Below are 21,792 nucleotides of genomic sequence, written 5' to 3' on the forward strand. Positions count from 1 at the left end.
TTTATTATCAAGGTCAAATACAATTTTTGTTACTTTTGAGGTTTTTTTCTATAGGTTTCTATAGTGAATATTTTTGTTGAAGACAACGTGTATTTTTTACAGTATGTCATTTAAACTAATATATTTTTACAATTATATTTAACATAACATTTATAGCAAAGGAATACAAAATCAGGAATTATATTGAGAATAAATGAAAATTTATTTAGGATTTGTTACCGAGCTCATTACAAATACGGTTTTCAATATTTTTTTTAAATTCTTGACATATTAAACCTAAGTATTAAACGAATAGTTATGAAACAAAAATTATTTGCTTGTATTCAAAAGAAGCCAAAGTTTGAAAGTACAAAAAAAAACTAAAAAGAAATTGGCAGCGGTGGGATTCGAACCCACGCCTCCGAAGAGACTGGTGCCTTAAACCAGCGCCTTAGACCGCTCGGCCACGCTACCACTTGCTAATGGTGCTGCAAATGATCATTTGTTATCATATTTAGTGTATTACACATATAATATAGCGAAATGTGTCTATATGTTTCAGCTTTATAGATATGTATTTTCCAACGATAAAAAAGTATATTTCCAAAATGTATGTTCCAAAAAATGTCATTAATTTCAACCAAACTGACAATATTTTTCTGCCAAATGTAGGTTACTCGTAAATCTATAGAAATAAATATTCTTTTGAAAATATTTGTTGACTTTATTTTTTTAACCAACTTCAAAAAAAGGCGGCGGTTACTAAATTCGACCGTATATATATATATATATATATATTTTAAGTATGTTCGGGGATAACTTCATCGTTTATGAATTGATTTTGGTAATTCTTTTTTTGTTGGAAAGAAGATATCCCTAGTTTGGTACCATTATACCAGGATCTGATGATGGGATCCCAGAGAAATCGAGGGAAACTCAAAAATCCGCATAACTTTTACTGGGTGTACCGATTTTGATAATTTTTGATTTAATCGAAATCCAATGTTTATCATGTTGTCACATTCTAATTTCATCGTGGTCTGATTACAACCTTTAGTGTAATCTTTGATAATGCGTATTTATATAACTGAAGTCGATTTTTCTTCGTTTGCCTGCAAACACAATTATAGGCATTATATACCAATGTATCAAATACAATATTATATTATAGAATTTTAACAATTGTTATTATATGAATAGTGCGTATTGGACTTTTAGGCAATTGAAAAAAAAATACAACGTTCGATGTTCAATCGAAAATTGTAATTAAATAATGAAGAATTCTTTCAACGTATTTCTTTAATGCCACAATGTCACGTAAGACGTAAATGTCACGGTTGAGATTGATCGTTCAGGTCAGATTACACCGGCCACTTCTTATCTAAAGACAAATTGAACTGGAATCTAATATCGTAAAATCAGGAATGTTTTGGTTTTTTACAGGTTTTATATTTTTGTATACTTATTTTTAATATTTTGTCATTGAAGCTTTTGATGGCATATTTGGAAATTGGATGTTTATAAAATTGTATTGATATAAAATTAAGGTACATTAAACGAAACAGTGATCCTCGTAATTTGGAAATTGAGATAAGATGTAAATCTCGTTTTGGTAATTATATTTCTAAAGTCATAACTTGTATACCATCATAATATATAATGTAGCTGTGTGGCTACAGCATTAAATAATGTAGCCACCACCCCCTTCACTACCACCTTGGAACTTATAAAGCCGACCGATGGCGGGATACCAATCCAACTCTTGGCTTTGAAATACACAGTCCGAAGACGGGCAGCAGCGTCTACGGTGCGACAAAGCCAGCCCTGCGGTCACCAACCCGCCTGCCCAGCATGGTGACTATGGGTAACACACATGAGTTCACGCCATTTTTGGCACGAACTTGTTGAGTCATATGCGGCACCAGTGGACTGCAACAGGCTGAAATGATAATGAATGATGATATAATGTAAAATGAAATAACCTTTGAAATCCAATATTTTATACGAGTATAAAAAAATGATCACAATTATTATGTTAATCGTTTGAAGTTTTTGTATAGACGAAACAATACTTTAGGGTTTGCTTTAATTTAGAATCAGAGAATGAAAGAAGAATTGAACCTTTACTCTGCGTTTCTTGTCCATACGTGAATGATAATTGAACGTAGTTTTATCTGAAATATGCTTCTGTTATTTTTTTTGACCTTCGACAACATTTAAGAATTTTAAATTTAATTTAATTTAAAATTACACAACATTAATTATTTTGAGTTCGGATTTAAATTCAAATATAAATCTAGTTTTAAATCAAGATGGTGTATTTCGAAGCATAATCTAATTTTGAATTGTATTTAAATCGTATTTAAAATTAAATTGTATTTAAATATTATAAATTAAAGTACTTACTTATTAAAATAAATTATTAGTAAACATTAATGAATATACGTTACTTTCTATGCTATAAGCTGTAATAAATATATTTTTCATTTTTAATGCTTCATTGTGCCTCATTGAATGATAAAATAATGTATATCGCATCTAAGTAAGTATACTGTATTTTAGATTTTATTGCATATTGTATAAGACTTATTTTACGTTTTTGGCCTGATACCTTCACGTACCTTGTTTTTTCAAGCTTCAATGCCTAAAATAGATGTATAACGTTGTCACTGATTAGATTTTTATCAACCTTAGTCTAGAAGTGTAAATTATATAAAATGTATTTATAATATAATTCTTAAAAATGAAAAATATCCATATTCATTTTCAGTAAAGTTGATCTGTTATTGTGCATTTATTGAAGTCAGGAAATGCACGCACTTCTTTGACTTGCTGCATTTATACGTTATTTTTACGTGTTCCTTTTCGATTTTAAAATTTACGTCACTTAGTGTACAATAAAGTATATTTGTATCTTATAGTATACGCATTTTCCTGACTTTGCTTACCTTTATCTCGTGGTATGATATCTCTTTATTTAAATTAAGTAGGTATTTGAGTTAATATGCATATCAATTTCCGCTTGAAACAGATACTTGTTTTCGTAAAAATATTGGTTTTTGATTTAGGACCATATAACTTAGGAGTACCATTATCGGAGCACAAAAAATATACCGTTCTCCAAGCATTGACGATTTTGGGTTTAAATGATCTTTTAACAAAGTAACGGCTACCTGAAATGTTAACTCGGCAGGTTTCCGGGAAATCGCAAGATTAACTAATATCATTCATACGCGACATCACCCACTGATGAGATTATTATTGGCAATTTCAATTCGTCCTTAATAGTGTTCGCCTTAAAATACATTTCTAAGCGCTCACATTAAAGTTCCCAATTTCCAGTGTCCACGTCGATCTCACTAAGCAGACCGATCGACATTTTTGAATTTTACCCTGCTGAAAGTTCCAAATAAAAAACGATGATTGTATAGAAAGTTTATTATAAGCTATTGTGTGTTTGAAACAAGTATTCCAAAATTTTCTGGGTTATTTGGATTTCCTGAAAGATCTATCTGGATCCAGATAGCCCAGATATAAACAGATAAAAATTGTATGAAAAATATATATAACAATGATATACAACAATATACACGATTGATCACATTATAAATACGTTTTATAAAAATTTTATCTACTCACTACACACACAAGCTTACATTTTGGAAAGGGGATGAAATTTGGTTGTATCCCTTTTTTGCAAAATATCTGCATTTTTTTAAAAAGTTTTTTAAAAAGTGTTACAGATTTGTAGCTGTGTTTAAAATGATCTTGAGTACTAAGGACGTAAAGCGGAAGTTTATTACGTATTTGGAGACTTTTTCATAGAAAAACGTAATGAAGTAACCATTTAATGATCTCAGTATTGCCAATATTCCTCCGATTTTACCTACAATACTTAGCAATATTAATGACAAAGGTGCGTGTGGCTGGGGGCTTATTCTTTTTATTTATGTAAGATATGAAAAGATTTATAACAAACGACAGTTTTTAGCGTCGACACGGTATGTCGAAGACGCGGGTTCGAATCCCGCTGGAGCGGTCAATTTTTGATATGATATTCAAAAATGTTTAGAATTCCTAATTGTGGGTAACACAAAAATAAAAAAATCGTACATATTAAAAATAGCATGGTGTCGTCTCCTGTCAAAGATTTTCATTGTAATATGAAACTTTGAATAGTTACGAGTCTCTGTAAAGAACTCACTATAGACGGCGCCACGGTTCGCTTAAACCGAAAGTAAAAATCATCATATCAAAAGTTTCGCTCTAGCGGGTATATCGTTCCATAGCTTAATTGGCTAGAGCGTCGACACGGTATGTCGAAGACGCGGGTTCGAATCCCGCTGGAGCGGTCAATTTTTGATATGATATTCAAAAATGTTTAAACGACAGTTTTTTACCGTGTAACAGTGAAGTTTTTTAAGGATTCTTTTGTGATGAATTTCATTCCTCCATCATTAGTAAATCAGTGGTAGCGTCACTTTAATTTTAGCTAATTTATTAAAAACAAATTTGAATTTAAGTAGTAAAATGACAATTCAAAATTACTTTTACTTACCTACTTCAATAAAGAAATTTTTGATTTTTTTATTATTATTTCGAAGTGAAAGATTATTTAGCGTGGTATGGGCATGTAATGAGGAGGGATGAAAGCTATATTGGTAAAAGAATGTTAGGGATGAATGTCGAAGGATGAAGAGAGATCGGAAGACCAAAAAAGCGATGGATGGATTGTTTGAATGAGTATATGAGAGAGAAAGCAGGAAACGCTGAAGTGACGAATATAAGAGAGGACTGGAAGAGGAAAACATGTTGTGCCAACCCTACATAAGTGGAATAAGGGCAGGAAGATGATGATTTCAAAGTGAAAGATTCCCTACATACTATGACATAAGATCTATGGTACTCTAGTATTTTGGTACCTTTTAGATGTTACCGCAGTTGTAAGTCCAGAGGCTGAAATACAAATTTTGATAAAGGATTACATAAGGCTCCGGCTTATAAGAGACATTCGACTAGCAAGCCTATTTAAAAAATCTATTTGCACACTCACCTTTGAGTCGTATTGTTGGTGTTAAGACCTCAGGAAAACGATATCAAAAAAATACAAGTGGAATTTTAAAATACTTCCATATTATTATAAATACATATAATTCAAAATTAAGCCTATTATTTTCTATTCAATAGTATACTAAGCACTTTAGTTAGTACTCTTTCTTCCTAATTTGCCAAACGTGGAATTGAAAAGTATTGTTTGATGTAATGTTAATTTGTCCAATAAAGGGCTGCCTACTTGACCAGATATATTTAATTAAATATGATCCGTCAACCCACAGTAGCGCAGCGTGGTGGATTGGACTCCGATTCTTATTATATATTCTCTCGTAGATGAAGAGGGGATCTATTTCTAGCAGTGGAGTGTTACAAGCTGAATAAATCAATGATTTTATTGAGGTAAAACTAAAAAAAAAAAAGATTCGTTTTATATGTATGAGGACAAATATCTGTGAACGCGCTGACAGTGATTGATGAAAAGGACCGAAATCAATGAAAGCAAAACCGCAGACAGAACTTGGTGATGATATGAAAAGATTATAGTAGTAATACAAAGGTATTCATATTTAATAGAAGCAATAAATTTCAGACACAATACACTATCCATTTACAAGATTTATGATGTCTCGACATGTTCTTATATGTCTGATCTTCTCTGATTCTTATTTTGGTTTAAATGTGTTTGAAGTGAAGATACTTAGTACATCCGTAGTAGTTTAATGAACTTTAATACCTTTTGAGGTGATAGCGGAAGTTAAAATGTAATTTATATAATTTATGAAATTTTATGTAAGTAATTTTGATGTTGTATTAGGTTTTCTAGTGTCATTTTATTATTGTGTTATATCATTGTGAGAGCGTAGTCTCCTAGCACATGCAATAACATACTTAAAAGGAGGCTTCAATCATTAGTCCTGTTGTTTGTAAGTGTCCTTGTTCAGTAAATAATTTATTATTATTAAGTCAGAAACTTCGGAAATATTTTCAGAAATGACGATGATGGTTGACTTTTATTTTAAAATAAATCTTTAAGCTAACTTGTAGCATAATATATATTAAAATTAACTGTTTTACCGATACCGCGATTGAAAAATATTTTCATTGATGTATGCAAAGTACCTATATTTTTCTTTCGATCAAAGAGATATGTTTATAGGGAAACTGTATACATTTCTTATTACGAATTGGAAACTTCAATGAGATTTTAATTGACTTAAAATATTTATATTACATTGCGAGAATATATATAGGTCCATTGTTTTTAGTGTTGCCCAAATGCAAGAACAAGACGAGACTTAGCCAGTCTTGGTCTTGGTCTTGCGCTCCCAGTCTTGGTCTTGGTCTTGGTCTTGCAGCAAGAGTCTTGCAAGTCTTGCAATTACCTATTAGTCTATTACTATTTATTTAAAGTTTACTTTAAATCTTAGAAAAACGTATTAGAATTGGAACATTGTGAGCTTGAATTAACATAGCCATAGTAAAGATCAAGCAGATTAATAAATAACTGAAGATTTGATAAGAAATTCGAAAAATCAACTGACCTATATGTCGTTTTCCATGGAAGTAACTGTTTCTTAATAAACATTTATGATTTACAAGCTTACACAATTTACATTATTTAAGACGATAATTACATACTTAATATGTCGCACCCCTAGATGAAAACACCACTAACTCAAAAATACTTACGTAAGTTAATGGCGTTTTTGAAAGTATCGCATGAATAGCTACGCAGAGTTAAAATTCTTTTAACTGTTAAAAAAATATTCTTACCTGTCCACTTCTTCCAGCGGTTACTAAAAAGCTTGTGATATCTCCACTTAATTTTGGTTTAACAGGAAGAAATATTTCTGATTCCTTTTTGTGGAAAGATATTAGATGTTTCCTTAAGCCTGAAGTGTTTCTGTTTTTCATTTTTATTTCAATCTTTTTATGTTGGCACAATTTACAGAAGGCAGTTTGGGATGCATGAATTATTTTGAAAAACTCCTCAAATTTGCTTTTGGGTCTTTTAGATCTGTGACTCAAACTCTCGTTACTCGGACTAGAATAATTTGAATCTTCGTCACTCATATTAAATTGTACACGTGATACGTTTTTAGAAAACAACGAGAATTAGTAAAAACAATTATTAAGTTAGACTCGAAGCACAGCTCAATTGGAAATGACTGGAATTAAAATAATTCCTTTATTTATAGTACGTTTCCTTGCTTTCTACCGCGCCGCCTCGCCACGTGCCGGCTCTATGAAAAGGATGCCTCCGCAAATCAAACAATGCCGCGTGCGGCGTACAAACACACACTAAATATTACCTACTTGTACAGACGCGACGCGTGAATAAAATATATGTAAAGAATTAGTGCCAATCACTATTCTTGACATATAAGTGAATGTTTTGGCGTACATCTATACTAAATTTATAAAGCTGAAGAGTTCGTTTGTATGTTTGATGACAGAAGTTTTAAAATAAATAAATAAGTCCTGAACGTCACTATACCTCCAAAGTTACTATTCCTCGTGGACGAAGTCGCGGGCACAGCTAGTAAATACTTACTCTCATCATCTCTCTCAGAGATATTCGGGCTGATAAGTAATACAAAACTCTTATCGCAGGCTTTTTATTTTATTAGTAGGTAAGTACCTACGCTTTTTATATTATTTTATTAGTTTTGTAAAAATTTTTTACACGTTTCAAGTATATTTAAAAGTGGCTACAATATTTATTAAACGGGTGATATTTGAACACTTTTTGTTATTTTTTCTTGTAAAAACTTAAGAAATATAATGACTAAATGTACAATAATAGAACCTAAGTAATTAGTTTAAAACCATATAAGTAATCAATATTATAATATATACTTACTAGAATGAATTAATATGACATCTACTACCTATCCTTACCATTTTATCCTAATCATAATACTACTTGCGTGATCAGTATAATGTATTCATTTTCATTCTAAGCACTCTGAAACTTATTTATTCTTTGGAACACCTGTAGGTACTCTTAAAATTCGAAATTATTTTGCATGAGTATACCTACGCCCTATGGCGGCAATCAAATAGTGTCAAATGTTATGATTTCGGCGTGGCGGCAACGATTGTTTTAGATTTCAAAAGAAGCCGCCGGCGCGTGTATCATAACCATGTACTTCCGAAAAGCGGCAAATTTCTTTGAGAAGTAAGTACAAAACCTTTGATGCCGCATTATCAAAGTGCCGATGGTTAAAACATAACTATGCATGCACTCAGTTTGATTTTAATAGATATTTTTTTATTCGCTATGTTTATGGTATTAGTCGTAATGCGCATAGGTCCAGTTTTTCATATTCTTTGATACAGTTTTTTGCGTCTCATAGAATTCCTAAGCGTACCTACCTATACACCGAACTGTTACACCTAACTACTCAGTGAAATAGCGCTAAGTCCTAGCTGCAAGACGCAAGAGTCTTGCAGGCTATGTCTTGTTCTTGCTCAAGTCTTGCACGGTCAGTCTTGGTCTTGGTCTTGCTAAAAATACGCGGTCTTGTTCTTGGTTCTTGCAAAAACGCAAGAACAAGACCAAGACTGCAAGACCAAGACTGAATTTGGGCAACACTAATTGTTTTGATACTATTCAAGAGATCTCCATAACTTTTTTTAGATATATTTCTTTTTTTATGAAACTGATGATTAGAATCGGTTTCTTTCGTTATATTTTACAAATATCTTTTTCAATTTTGTTATTTATTTGCCGTCATATTTAGCACTAAGTAACAAAACATTTAAATAAATAAAATAATAAAGTGATTTTCCTATTTTTTATGGAAGATATGAATAAAAAAATTAAATAATTGTAAAGTTTTCGGGAATTTTCAATTTTCTACATTATTTCTCTAATCATTTTCTTTCCGTTAGAACTTATTATACAATTGCCGATTAAAAATTTAAGAAAAACTGTAGTAAAAATAATAGTTAAATAAATTTTATTTATATTTCATTTCAATTTAGTCCTTTGTAATCCCTCTTCTCAAAAGCATTAATTACTTGTTATTAAAAACAAGTAAGCTTAGCGTCTCTCTCTACTTTAGTTTACATTAATCAGAATTGTTCTGAGCGATTGCGAGTGTTTTGGATACTCTAACGAAACCTAAGTTTCCACCGTTCCACGGATTATTCCTGGCTCAAACAGAAATTAGCTTGTCAACGTTAAACAACATTCCCGACTAGTTCAAAGACCTTGGTATATGAGCTAATATGTTATGCAAAATTAAGGTTCTTACTATTAATTAAATTTACTAAACAAATATATCGGTAATAAAATTCCAAATTACTTTATTTATTGACTTCTTAATCCTGAAATATTTATCAAATTTTCCAAAAACAACCATTAACATTTAATCGGAAAACTAATAATATATATTATATACAATCTAACTATGAAATATATAAACATAGGTCGGGTAAAAGATCCGCTCATAGCAACTGGTTAATATTGATTTTTCTATTCCACCAAGTCATGTTAATACGAAAAATGACTGACTTATGCCACACAAGCTTACGTTCCTAGTTGTAAGTGGATACCGTAAATTACGGACAGTTTACAGATTTGTCGAATCGATCGATCACCGACCCTTACCAGAAGCTCGGTGTTTAATTCTGTAATAAATTATCATATACTTTATTTTAGTAAGTATGTAATTCCGCAACTCGACGATAGATGTCGCTGTACGCAATTAAATCGCGCTAACGTTTTGTTCAACGGTGTGCATATATATATTTTCATACAAAATTGTATCGCCGTAGTCGAACCGACTCCCATTAGAGAAGAGGTCTATCGTATGAAGGCCTACCTAGCCGAAGTCCGTATTCAGTTAGACCGCATGGCAGCGATACTAGAGTCCAGAGTCCTTCGATGTTTAAAGTTTTAAACCACGTTCGCTCAGTGTCATTGCTTTCAATGCAAAGCGCCCAAGACACCCACTCGCTATCCAAATAGGGGAACAAACGATTCACCAGACGTGCTCGACATAGCTATCGTCAAGGACGTAACACTCCAGTTACGCTCTATCGAGACACTATCAGAGCTAGACTCAAACCATCGCCCCGTCCTAATTCAGCTAGGACTAGATACGGATCTCCACCAACCCGTCAAAACAGTCATAGACTGGAAAAAGCTCGAATCAGAGCTAAGTTCCCTAGACTCAGCTCACCTCAAAGGTATACCCGACACAATCGATTTGGTAGATGTAGCTAAAGCGGCCGCGTCCAAATTAACCTCATTCATTAAAAATAAGATCGATGACTGGTCTCGGGAGATGCCTATCCGCCCGGGCGAGCGTTGGCAGCTCCCAGAGGAGTTAAGAGACTCTCATGACTCTTACCCGACTGACGACAATCGGAGGAAACTCCGTGCCCTACAGAGGGAGGTGAAAGCTCGCTTCGCCGACCTCAGGGATGACTACTACAGTAGACGTCTGGGAGAACTCACCCCGTCGCACACCGCTTACTGGTCGTGGGCGAAGAGACTCCGAGGCGTCACCGTAGCCTCTACACCTCCCCTCATTAGGCCGAATCTCCCGCCAGCCTTCGATGACCTAGACAAGGCCGAGTACCTTGCGAGTAGTCTGGAGAGCCAATGCTCCCCAAGCACTGAGCTGTGCGATCCCATACACCTCTCAATGGTGGACGGGTTCGTCGAACGCAGGGCGGCTTCACCGCCATCCTCCATCCCGACCGAATCACCAACAAGACGCTCAAACGTCTTCCTCAGCAGCTTATCATGCTGCTCGTCATGATTTATAACGCCCTTCTGGCCGGTTGCTCGTTTCCCGATCAGTGGAAAGAGGTTCGTGATAGGAATCCCCAAACCCGGAAAACCCAGGAACCTCCCTTCGAGCTATCGACCCATTAGTCTTCTCATTACTCGGTAAGGTGTATGAGAAAATTATTCACACTCGCCTCAAGGCAGCCACGCAACAAATGCGATCTCCGCTCATTGACGAGCAATTCGGGTTTCGAGCTCATCACTCCTCTGTACATCAGGTGCACCGCTTAACGGAGCACGTCCTGAAAGGTTTCGCCACGTCCCGTACTCACACTACGGGGGCTCTATTCTTCGATATCGCTAAGGCATTTGACAAAGTCTGGCATAACGGCTTGATATACAAGCTCTATCAACTAGAACTGCCAGATAATCTCGTGCGCATCATACGAGACTTCTTGTCAAATCGCACTTTACGATATTGGGTCGACGGCACTCTGTCTTCGCCCCGTCCTATCCGCGCCGGAGTCCCTCAGGGCTCGGTGCTCTCACCACTTCTTTATTCGTTGTACACGAATGACATCCCGATTCCCAAGAATAAAGCTACCAAGCTGGCCTTATTCGCCGATGACACGGCCATCTACATGACCGGTACCTCCGTCGAGGCTATAACTCGTCGACTCCAATCCGCGGCCACCGCCCTCGGCGAGTGGTTTAGGAAATGGAGAATCGAAGTAAATCCCGAAAAAAGTGCAGCATTGCACTTTGTTAAGCACACCAGGCGCGTCTTCTGGACGAAAGGTCAACCCGGGACCATAACCCTGTTCGGCACTCCGATTCCTTGGCTAAAGGAAACAAAGTACCTAGGCGTCATTCTCGACAGTAAACTTTCGTTCAAAGCCCACATCAACCGGGTCCGAAACAGGGCAGCGTTCGTACTAGGTCGATTGCACACGCTGCTATGCGGGAGGAGTAAAATGTTTCTTAGAAATAAGACGACATTATACAAGGCCTGCGTACGACCTATTATGACCTACGCGTGCCCTGTCTTCGCTCATGTGGAGCCAACCCTCATCCACAGGCTCCAAATCATTCAGAACAAGTTTCTACGCACTGCCACGTAATCGCCGTGGTACGTGCGTAATGTCGACTTACATCGCGACCTTAAGATCGATTCAATCGCGAAGCACCTCAAAGTACTCGCTGCAGCGTATTTTGAGAGAGCGCGCAGTCACCCAAACCCTCTTGTAGCAGAGGCTTGCAAATACGTAGGTAGAGGAAACTTACAGACCGTACAAAGACGTCCCATGTACGTCTTAACCGACCCTGACGATAGGATCACGGCACTTAACGCCATATACACCACCACACAAAAGACATACACACACCGCCCCCGCCGGCGAGGGCGAGGTCCCCGCGTTCTGACGGCTCGCACGCGCGTAGCGGACCGTCCGTAAGCCGTCTCAGCGCTCCGTATAGCGCCTCCTCCACTCCGATGACGCTCTAAGCCGAGGTGCGATCTCGCTAGGAGACACCCTTACAGCGTGCGTTTTTTTCCCCCGAGCCCTCCCAGAGGGCTCCTCTTCTTCCTTCGCGGCCGGTGTCTTTAGTACCCTGCCCCTCTCACCGGTGACGCTGTAAAGGCCGCTATGGCCAACAGCACTTAACAATTCGAAAAAAAAAAAAATTGTATCGCCTTTTATTCAGTTAAATAAATGGTCATCACCTTGTAACGGCGTATTTATACTGTAAATCCCGTAGTATTGCTGTACACTCGGATTATTTTACTTATCACAGGAGCTCAAGAGCAATTTTTTATCTCCAGGTGGGTTGCTCTGAAATTCTACCGATATGTTTACTGTTGTGTCTGTTAAGTACACATTGACCTATTAAAACGCTAGATAGGTCCAGTTCTGGAGCAGTACTAAAACAGCCGGATGGTGCGAGAAATAATGTCCTCTTAATATAAAAATGAGTCGCTGAATGTGTTGCTAAGCGCAAAACTCGAGAACGGTTGGACCGATTTCGCTAATTCTTTTTTTTAAATATTCCTTGAAGTACGAGGATGGTTCTTACGGAGAGAAAAATTTAAAAAAAATTTAAAATTTCCTTAAAAAGTCTAAAAACAACACTTTTCTATACTCCCATACAAAAGATTTGTGATAATACTTAAAAGTCACTGTTAGGCGATACGAAGTTCGCCGGGTCAGCTAGTCTAGTATAAAAAACATAATTGTGTTTGCGAGCAAACGAAAAAACCGACTTCAATTTCATCGACAAGTAATACAACGTAGACGAAACAAAATTACCAAAGTCAATAGTCACCCCTACGATTTATGAAGGTTCTCCTCGATTTCTCGATTTCCAACAAAAAAAGAATCATCAAAGTCGGTTAAGAAACGACAAAATTATTTTGCGTATACACATAAAAAAATTATATACGGTCGAATTGAGAAACCTCCTCCGTTTTGGAAGTCGATTAATAAAAGCACTTCACTTTATTCTTCTCCAGCAGTGGTAGTACACACATTGGATAAATATTTTGATTAATATTCACATAACTACCTCAGTCTCTATTTTCTTGTCTTGCCAAATATCAAATCCCGTACTGTCCTAATAGTCACAACACTACAGCTGATCGATATCCGAAGTAAAATCTTTACATACCGCCACTGTGTCGATTTTCCTTCGAATACAAAAAACAAAGTTGAGGTCTACGTTTTTCCGAGAAAACTTTTCAAAAGATAAGTTGGACTTTCGTCATAAAGATAGAGTTCGCCGATTAATGAGTATACCCTGATAATCTTTTAATTTTACCAAATGAAAGTTTTTTACACTATTATCCAAATAAGCAACAATTTTCAATTTAATATTAAGTTTATATGAGTATTTAAGTATTTAAAAAAGTAAATGTTTATAATAAATTTAAATACATTTAACTGCTGCATCAATAATGAGTTTAATTTCCAGTTTTGAGAAACATTCCTTAGTCATAATTTTCTAGTAGAAGTACATAACTTTTATCTTTATCAGAGTACATCTTAGCCTTTTAGCATCTGCTTTACCAAGAAAAGTAGAAAAGTCCATATAGTAACTAATTGGGTGCTGACATTCACCTGTGGCCTAGCAAATTCATAAATTTTCTCTCAAAAACCAATCTTAGCGCGGATAAAATTATCATAAAAAATAATAGCAATTTTTATCATCGTTCACAATTTGCAGTTAAACTAATAGATAATTTCGTTGGAATATTAAAAAAAAGCTAATTTTTTTGGTAATTTTTACTTGAATTCGAACCTGCATAATTCGGATGTCAGATTTCAGAGGGTTACCTTTAGACGGGTTTCTATAATCTTAAACAACGTTAACGCTCCCTACATTAACTTCAAAGAAAAACTTTTAGCAAATAACGATCACTTACTAATACGACTTTTGAAGGTGTTATAAATTTAATGGAACTCAAGATCAAAGTAACAAGGAAATGCCATTACATTTTCACAATAATTTTGTCATTTATCATCATTATAAACCGTGCAAGCCTTTCACTGTCAATTATTATTAAATTAAGCCAAATTATCCCTAATCAACTCGTTATTAGGTCGAAATTTCTTTGAAAGATGATTCAATACAAAACTGTCATATTCGGTCGATGGAAAAGTGTAGTAGGAAATCCTCATATTTTATCTGTGTGAGTAAAAACAAAAAGATACACGTGTAATATTACACACACAAAGAAACACTTGCAATCCCTGGCCTAGACGGGATGGCGAGCCAGTTAGAAAGAGACAACAGGTAAATACGATACGTTAGAAGAGAGCAGGCTAGTGATATTGACCTTGCGCGTCGTGACGTCAGTCGCGACCTAGCTGCAGCTTCCATCCCTTTCACGCTGGTATGCGTGAACCAGACCCTGAAATGTACTAGTGTGCGTTGAGTTCCGTTTACCCGAACATTAAACTCGACGTCAACTTTCCATGTGTGCTGTTCTGTTTATGTTGTCTCGTGTATACAGCATGCAACAGGCGACATTTTGTATGTGTTGTGACATTGATTTCTCGTATAGTAGCAACAGGCGTTACTTTGTATTGTGTTTTTATGTATGCATGTAATTTATATTCGTTTTAACAATGCTGTTTTGAGAGTGAGATCATTGCGCATATTAAAATAGTAAAACTTTTCATATTATGATAGGTATCAAACGTTTACGATTATTTTAACTATTCGTCTAGTAAATTTCAGCTGTAAAATATTTCAGGATGGGTTATAATGTTAATTTTAAATATTTAGAATGTAATGATGAAAAACGTAAAATACTCCTATAACTGTGTTGTACACGACCTTACTTTTCAAGTAGGTACCTATGTGCGTTTGTGTATCTTATTATAATATAGTGTTATTGGGTGTGTATAGAAAATAAAAAATCGACTATTTTGTGACATTATTATTGAATACAAAATTGTTATTTACAAAATGCCCTAAAGTATTACGAAATTCTTACAATAAACTTAACGTTACAAACAGTAACAAAAAGTTACTTGAACGTTAAAACTGTAATGTTACGATTAAAACAAGAAAGGCGATGTTGTTCAATTTTATGTACATACATGATGTTGATTGTTTTTTTTTTTTTTAATTACAGAGTAACTTATAGACTTATTTCTAAGTGCTTACAAATTTTATTTATTTATCACATTTCCTTGTAAGCGATCACATGTAATTGTATTTTATTACCATCAATAAAATTAAGAATAAAATATCTACTTGAATCTTTAAACTCTATTTTGATTATAAAATAGGCTAAAATTATGCGAAATAAAAATATGATTTTCGGTTTAATTACGATTTTTGTGATGTTAGCTAAATATTTAATTAAAAACATTTTTTATTATACCATATAAAACTAGTTAGCTTAAGCTATAAGTATTCATTGACAGCATAAAGTTACATTTACTAACGATTGAAACACTTATTTAGAAAATATATTAATAACTCATATTTTTGGAGTAAGAATAACATAAAACATATCATAATAATAATTAACTTTTTATTTCACTAAAGTAATATTTTTGAAGTGAAAATTTGTTAATACAATTGACGATAGATGGCGTTAACTAGAAATATATTTTTGTCATTAGCGCCATCTATTGGTGAAATAAAATCTACAATCAATGTAATTGCGCCAATATTTTTCCTGAAACTCGACTAAAACAATATGCTTTATAATTAAAACTAAATTATATTTAAAAGTACTTAATCTAAATATTTTATTTGCCTATAAATACAAGTTATTGCATCTAATTTATGGCATACTACTTTCAAGAAGTCTCAATAAAAAATTATGCTTTTAAGCTTAACTTACCTACTTTAATTGCTACATAATTAACATTTTTATGATATTTCCAGACTTGTTTTATTCCCGTATAGTTTGAGCATTAAAATAACTACAATAAAAGCACCTTTACACAATGTTTAATGAAATTGTACGAAAAATACATAATCAACTCTTTTATGATGCCTAACTGCGAAACAAGCTGCGTTAACTATTTCACAAATCATAACGTACTATCGACACTTACGCAGCGTTGGAACTTAGTTGTGTTGTGTTTTAAATGTAGAAAAATGTCAAACTGAGTGATTTGAACTATTAACATTTCGAGATGTAAATGCAACTATGTACACTTTTAGTATGTACAAGGCATTAAAGTTGATTCATTGAGCTGATTAAACAATGTTAAATATTTTATAATATTTTAGTTACTACGATTGAATCATTGAATATTTTAAACTCTTAAGATATTTTTTTATATTATGCTCTCAAGTTACTTTCCCTAATGTTTGTGTGACGAAAGAATTATTTATAAATAATTCTTCAAAAAATCGTTATTATAAACTAACGATAAGCGTTATAATTTATTTAATATATCATAAAAAAAATTACTTATTAATGTATTTAAATATTAAACATGCGAATTTTAACTATTACTATGAAGATGATATTGAAATATTATAATTGAGAACTAAGACATCCTCGCCCTTATAAAGGATAAATTTTCAAAATTAAAAAAAAAAATAGGACAAAAAAGATATATCTAATCTGACTTGATTTCAATGTACACTTAAGTTTAGCTTCAAATATTTCATTTACATTTAAATTTAAAAATAATTCGCTCGTATTGTAAAACTTTTATCCCTTATTTCAATAGCAAATCTTAATTGAAATGCATATTTAACACTTGATATTTTAACGATTGTATTAAAGTGCCGTTCCTATATTCAAAAAACAGTTCATTTTGCTAGCGTTTACATAAGGCAGAATGAGTTGTTTAATACAGAAACCCGACTTTAGACGTTAGCCCTTTAAAAAATTTAATCATATCAATACTTAGCCCTTGATTTCCAGATCCTAAAATTGTAATTTGATCCTTGATTTTCAAGAAATAATCAAGAGCAGGCTTCGCAACGAACGAGACCGACTTCATCGCAATTCATGCATTTCAGGGCGACGAATTCCGCAGTAAAATGGTTCCTGTGTAGACTTTTCTTGGAACCATTGCAAATCCGACACGGCAGGAGACGGAAGCCGCCGCAGTATTGGCATGTGTTGCACGCATCTGGGCTCTGAAACGATAAATGGAATAATGATTAACGATTATACGAATACGTTTAACAAGGTTACTAGAATGAGCAAAGCGTTCCTATATAAAACTAATTTCTAAAAAAAGTTCTTGTTATCATTTGTACTAGTAACCGCCTTTAAAAATTTAATTTACAATAAAAACCAAAAAATGATGAAAGAATACCTGTGCGCGCGTGTGTGTGTAAGTCAAATACATGGTAGTGTGTGTAATATTTTTTTTATTGATTTAATGTATTTTTTATGCATAATTAAAAAAAAATATTAGCATACATATAAAAATTTCGTGACATGATGTATGTTCCAGATAAACTCCGAAAATTCTGAACACATTTTTAACAAATTTTGTAAACATCTGTAATTTGGTCCAACTTGGGAGATAGGGTAGTTTTTATCTCAATTATACCCGGTAGGTGGCGCTGCTATCGGTATGTAACTCCGAAACTACTGAACCAATTTTTATCAAATTTTGTAAGTATCTGTGGTTCAACTTGGGAGATAGGGTAGTTTTTATCCAGTTGGACCCGGTAAGTTGCGCTGCTGTCGGTATGTAAGCAATCAAATTTGGTAGCTGTTTTCCGGGCAGGACAACGTCTGCCAGGTCCGCTACAGCTATAAATTTTCGTAAAAAAGGTTACAAATTTTTTGCTTTACGTATATAGAAGATATTAAAATATAGATAATAAATATAATAGTGGTATTCTTACTTATTATTCAATTTTATTTGATAATTTTAAAGTTGTTTTTTTCGGAGGATAGAAAAATTAAAGTATATCGTTTACCCTGCTTATCGTTTGTAGATAAAATAATATTTAAAAAATGGTTCTACGTTTTGATCGTCAGTCGTTTTTTAAATGTAAGAACAAGGCTTTCAGAGTGCCGCTATTTACGGTAGATATACGTTCGGTAGCAAAAAAAAAAGATAATTAAGAAGTCTTAAATCTTAAGTTTTAATATGATTTAATAGAGAATTCCTTTCTTTGAAAGTAGCGTAAATCACAAAGCTTTGAACTGTCTCCACTTTTAAGAACGAGAGGCTTGTAACTCCAGTTCCGCTTTGTAGTTGAATAGATCGTCATTTAATCCTAGGAAACTCTTTCTTTGTTTTTGCTAAGATTACTCAGACCCTACCTATACTAATATTACAAAGTAAAGTATTGAACTTAGATTAAAAGATTTAATGTCGATATTTAAGGGTCCAGTTTTATTATTATAATTTGTATCCTATTAGGAAATTTGTTTAACGAAAAGGGCTGTATTACATCTCGTAACGACGCACAGAAATGGCGTAGTAAAATAATTTTTAACGAATGCACGATTAATTGTAGCTATTATAATAAAACTTTGTTATTTAAGTTATTTTTGAATAAGATGTTCTATAAGAAAACCTTTAGTTCGTGTATTATTGTTTATATTTTGTTTCGCAATATATAAAACACTATTACATAGAATATATTAAAATTTCATACTCACTAACTCTATGATTTATACATAGCATGTTTTTATTGGTTATTTTCAGTTTCCGATACTTAAGTACGCCTAAGTCTTGCAAGCGCGTCGTGCACGGTAAATATTCCGTTTTATAGATAAATAAATAAAATTTTAGAAACTTATACAGGTACAAGCATAATTTCTGAACGTTTGCATCAAATTAGATAATTTTTTTTTGTATCACTAATTTTTGACCAAAAACAAAAAAAAAATAATATAATGGACATATTCACAAAATATATGGCATAACAAAATTCGCCCGGTCCGATGACGTTATAATAACAACAATGTCAACGCTCGTGTATTCATTTGAACTCTGAATTAAAATTCCATTAACTGAATATTATAAAATGATTAATTGTTCGTTGCAATGCCACGAGTGTTAGTCGTTCAATTTCACTTCGAAGTTATTACGAGATGTTTGACAAGTCGTTAGGGAAAATTGATTGATTTAACATTGAATGTAAGTAAATTCTTGATTGTTTCAATAATAATCATTTTATAATTAATCATGTTTCTTTTTGACATTTTATAAAAATATATAAACAAATCGAATGCATATAAATAAAGATTCCATATTCAAAAAGTTAATAACGTTTGTCAAATCGTCTTGATGCGTAAACTTTTCTATAATCTGTTGTCAGATTATTTATTTCATAAACAAATAAAATATTTAGCTACGTAATCTGATACTGAAACTATTATAAAGCTGAAGTGTTTGTTTAAGCTTTGTTAAGCTTAAGTTTGTTAAGTAATCTCAGAAAGTGTTGGTTCGAATTGATAATTATTTTTGTATTGTGGTTTATCCATTTACAAAGGAAGGCTATAGGCTATACAACACCACGATACGACCAACTACCAATATAACCTAAGCATTTATAAGAAATGTTATGAAAACGGGAAAAGATATTCATTTTTCATAGCTTCCGTTGCGTATACTACGTACATAGTTAAAGCTACTCAAAAACTATATTTGAGGGAATTGATCATAAAAAGTGAAATGGTGATTTTATTGTATTAGTATTAGACACGTATATGATTTAATAAAGATAACCTTTGTCTTTTATACCATTTAATTTGGATTTATAATTTAGGAGATAATGTAAAATCAAATGAAATGAGGCCGCTTTGTGTTACGCTTGTAAGTCATCCGAGTTGCACAGTAATCGCTTCAGCCTGTAATAAGCCACTGCCTGCCACTCTTTCCCCATGTAGGAGAAGGATTAGAGCTTAACCCACCACGCTGTTCCAATGCGGGTTGGCGGATAGATTTCCTACTATGAGTAACGATCGCTATCAGGTGTACATGATAACAACCGGCGGCTTAACGTGCTCTTCGAGGCACGGTGGGGAGACCCACAAGGGCTGCACAAACACCCAGACTATGGCAAACACCTGTATGGCCAATACAAATGTTTGTCATGTGCGGGGATCGGACCCGCAACCGCTAGCGCAACAGCCACAAACCCGTGCTGTGACCGCTGCGCCAGCACGTCGCGAGTATTAATAATATATTATATATATATATATATATATATATATATATATATATATATATATATATATATATATATATATATATATATATATATATAATACAGTCTGTAATATCCCACTGCTGGGCATAGGCCTCTTTCCTCATGTTGGAGAAGGATTAGAGCTTAAACCACCACGCTGCTCCAATGCGAGCTGGCGGATATATTCCCTACTATGGGTAATGATCGCTATCAGGTGTACATGATAACAACCGGGTTCGATGACTTAACGTGCTCTTCGAGGCACGGTGGGGAGACCTGTATGGCCAATACAAATGTTTGTCATGTGCGGGTATCGAACCCGCAACCGCCAGCGCAACAGCCACAAAGCGCTGCGCTAACGCGCGCGTGCTCAGTAAAAATATTTGATTGTTTTTTCCTCAAATTAACTTGGGTGAAGCCGCGGGACACAGATAGTATTATATAGTTATTGATTTTTTAGTTACTTTTAGAAACGAAATTATCTATAAAATACAAAAGTCTGTATAATTTTGAAATGTAAATAAAATAAATTCGAGTGATATTTAGGTTTATAATGTTTTAACTGTTATTTTATCTGTAAAATTTGAAACATCCTTAAAATTGTTTTAAGATCGAAGGCTTGTAAGCCCTCAACCGTTCGTTTGAAGTAACTTTATTAAAAGTATTTGAATCATTTGTTAGCTTTCGAAATTATTGAACAAATGTTTTTTTTTTTGTTTTGTTTAAATATTGTATTTTAATGAGATTTTTGTTTTTATAAATTTGAATTATTCTAAAATAAAAACACAAATATTACGTTTTAAACTGAATTCACCGATTATATATTAATTAAATATTATTATATATTAATTATAATTATCCATAAGTATCCAAAACATAAATACCGCCGCTGCTTTTATAATATTATTTAAATCTATATATTGTATGTTTTGTAGTACGTTGTCGACTAACAAAATTTTGTATAATTGTGTGAGTGATAATGATGTAACTAAGAATTTACACGTCTTACATCCCACTCGCCTGGCCTTGTTAACGAGTCATTTCTTCTTAGAGTGATGGATCGATCAATTATATGAGTGTGAGAAAGAAAACATATTTTATATAATACCTATTACATATAAAACATTTATCATTTTCAATCGATTACATTGTTTGATAATATGTATATATTTTTAATTTATTTATCAAATAAATTATAATAAAAAAAAAAATACATACACATCGATTTTTACTAATGTAAATAAATACCCGTTTGAAGTAAATAGCTAAGCTACATGTATATTTTTTACATAAATGTAAAGATCAATGAGAGAAGTTTTAATTTCAAATAGAAAATCAAGAATAAATATAAATAAAGTCGATGTTATTTGACC

The 21,792-nt window shown here is 33.5% G+C and overlaps 1 protein-coding gene and 1 non-coding gene across 2 annotated transcripts in view; both read right to left on the minus strand.

The window, feature by feature from the left end:
• Positions 1 to 371: 371 nt before the first annotated feature.
• Trnal-aag lies at positions 372 to 453 on the minus strand. The gene has a single exon. It is a non-coding gene; the product is annotated as a tRNA-Leu (tRNA).
• Positions 454 to 17,165: 16,712 nt separating this feature from the next.
• Positions 17,166 to 21,792, minus strand: part of LOC123662973 (glutaredoxin domain-containing cysteine-rich protein CG31559-like) — a 115,387-nt gene continuing 110,760 nt past the window's right edge. Inside the window, exon 5 of the mRNA XM_045597738.1 lies at positions 17,166 to 17,395. Coding sequence (XP_045453694.1) covers positions 17,219 to 17,395 — 177 coding nt within the window. The 3' untranslated portion in view covers positions 17,166 to 17,218. The remainder of the gene's footprint in view (positions 17,396 to 21,792) is intronic.

The sequence above is a fragment of the Melitaea cinxia genome, chromosome 19 (assembly GCF_905220565.1).
Source record: "Melitaea cinxia chromosome 19, ilMelCinx1.1, whole genome shotgun sequence".
NCBI lineage: Eukaryota > Metazoa > Arthropoda > Insecta > Lepidoptera > Nymphalidae > Melitaea > Melitaea cinxia.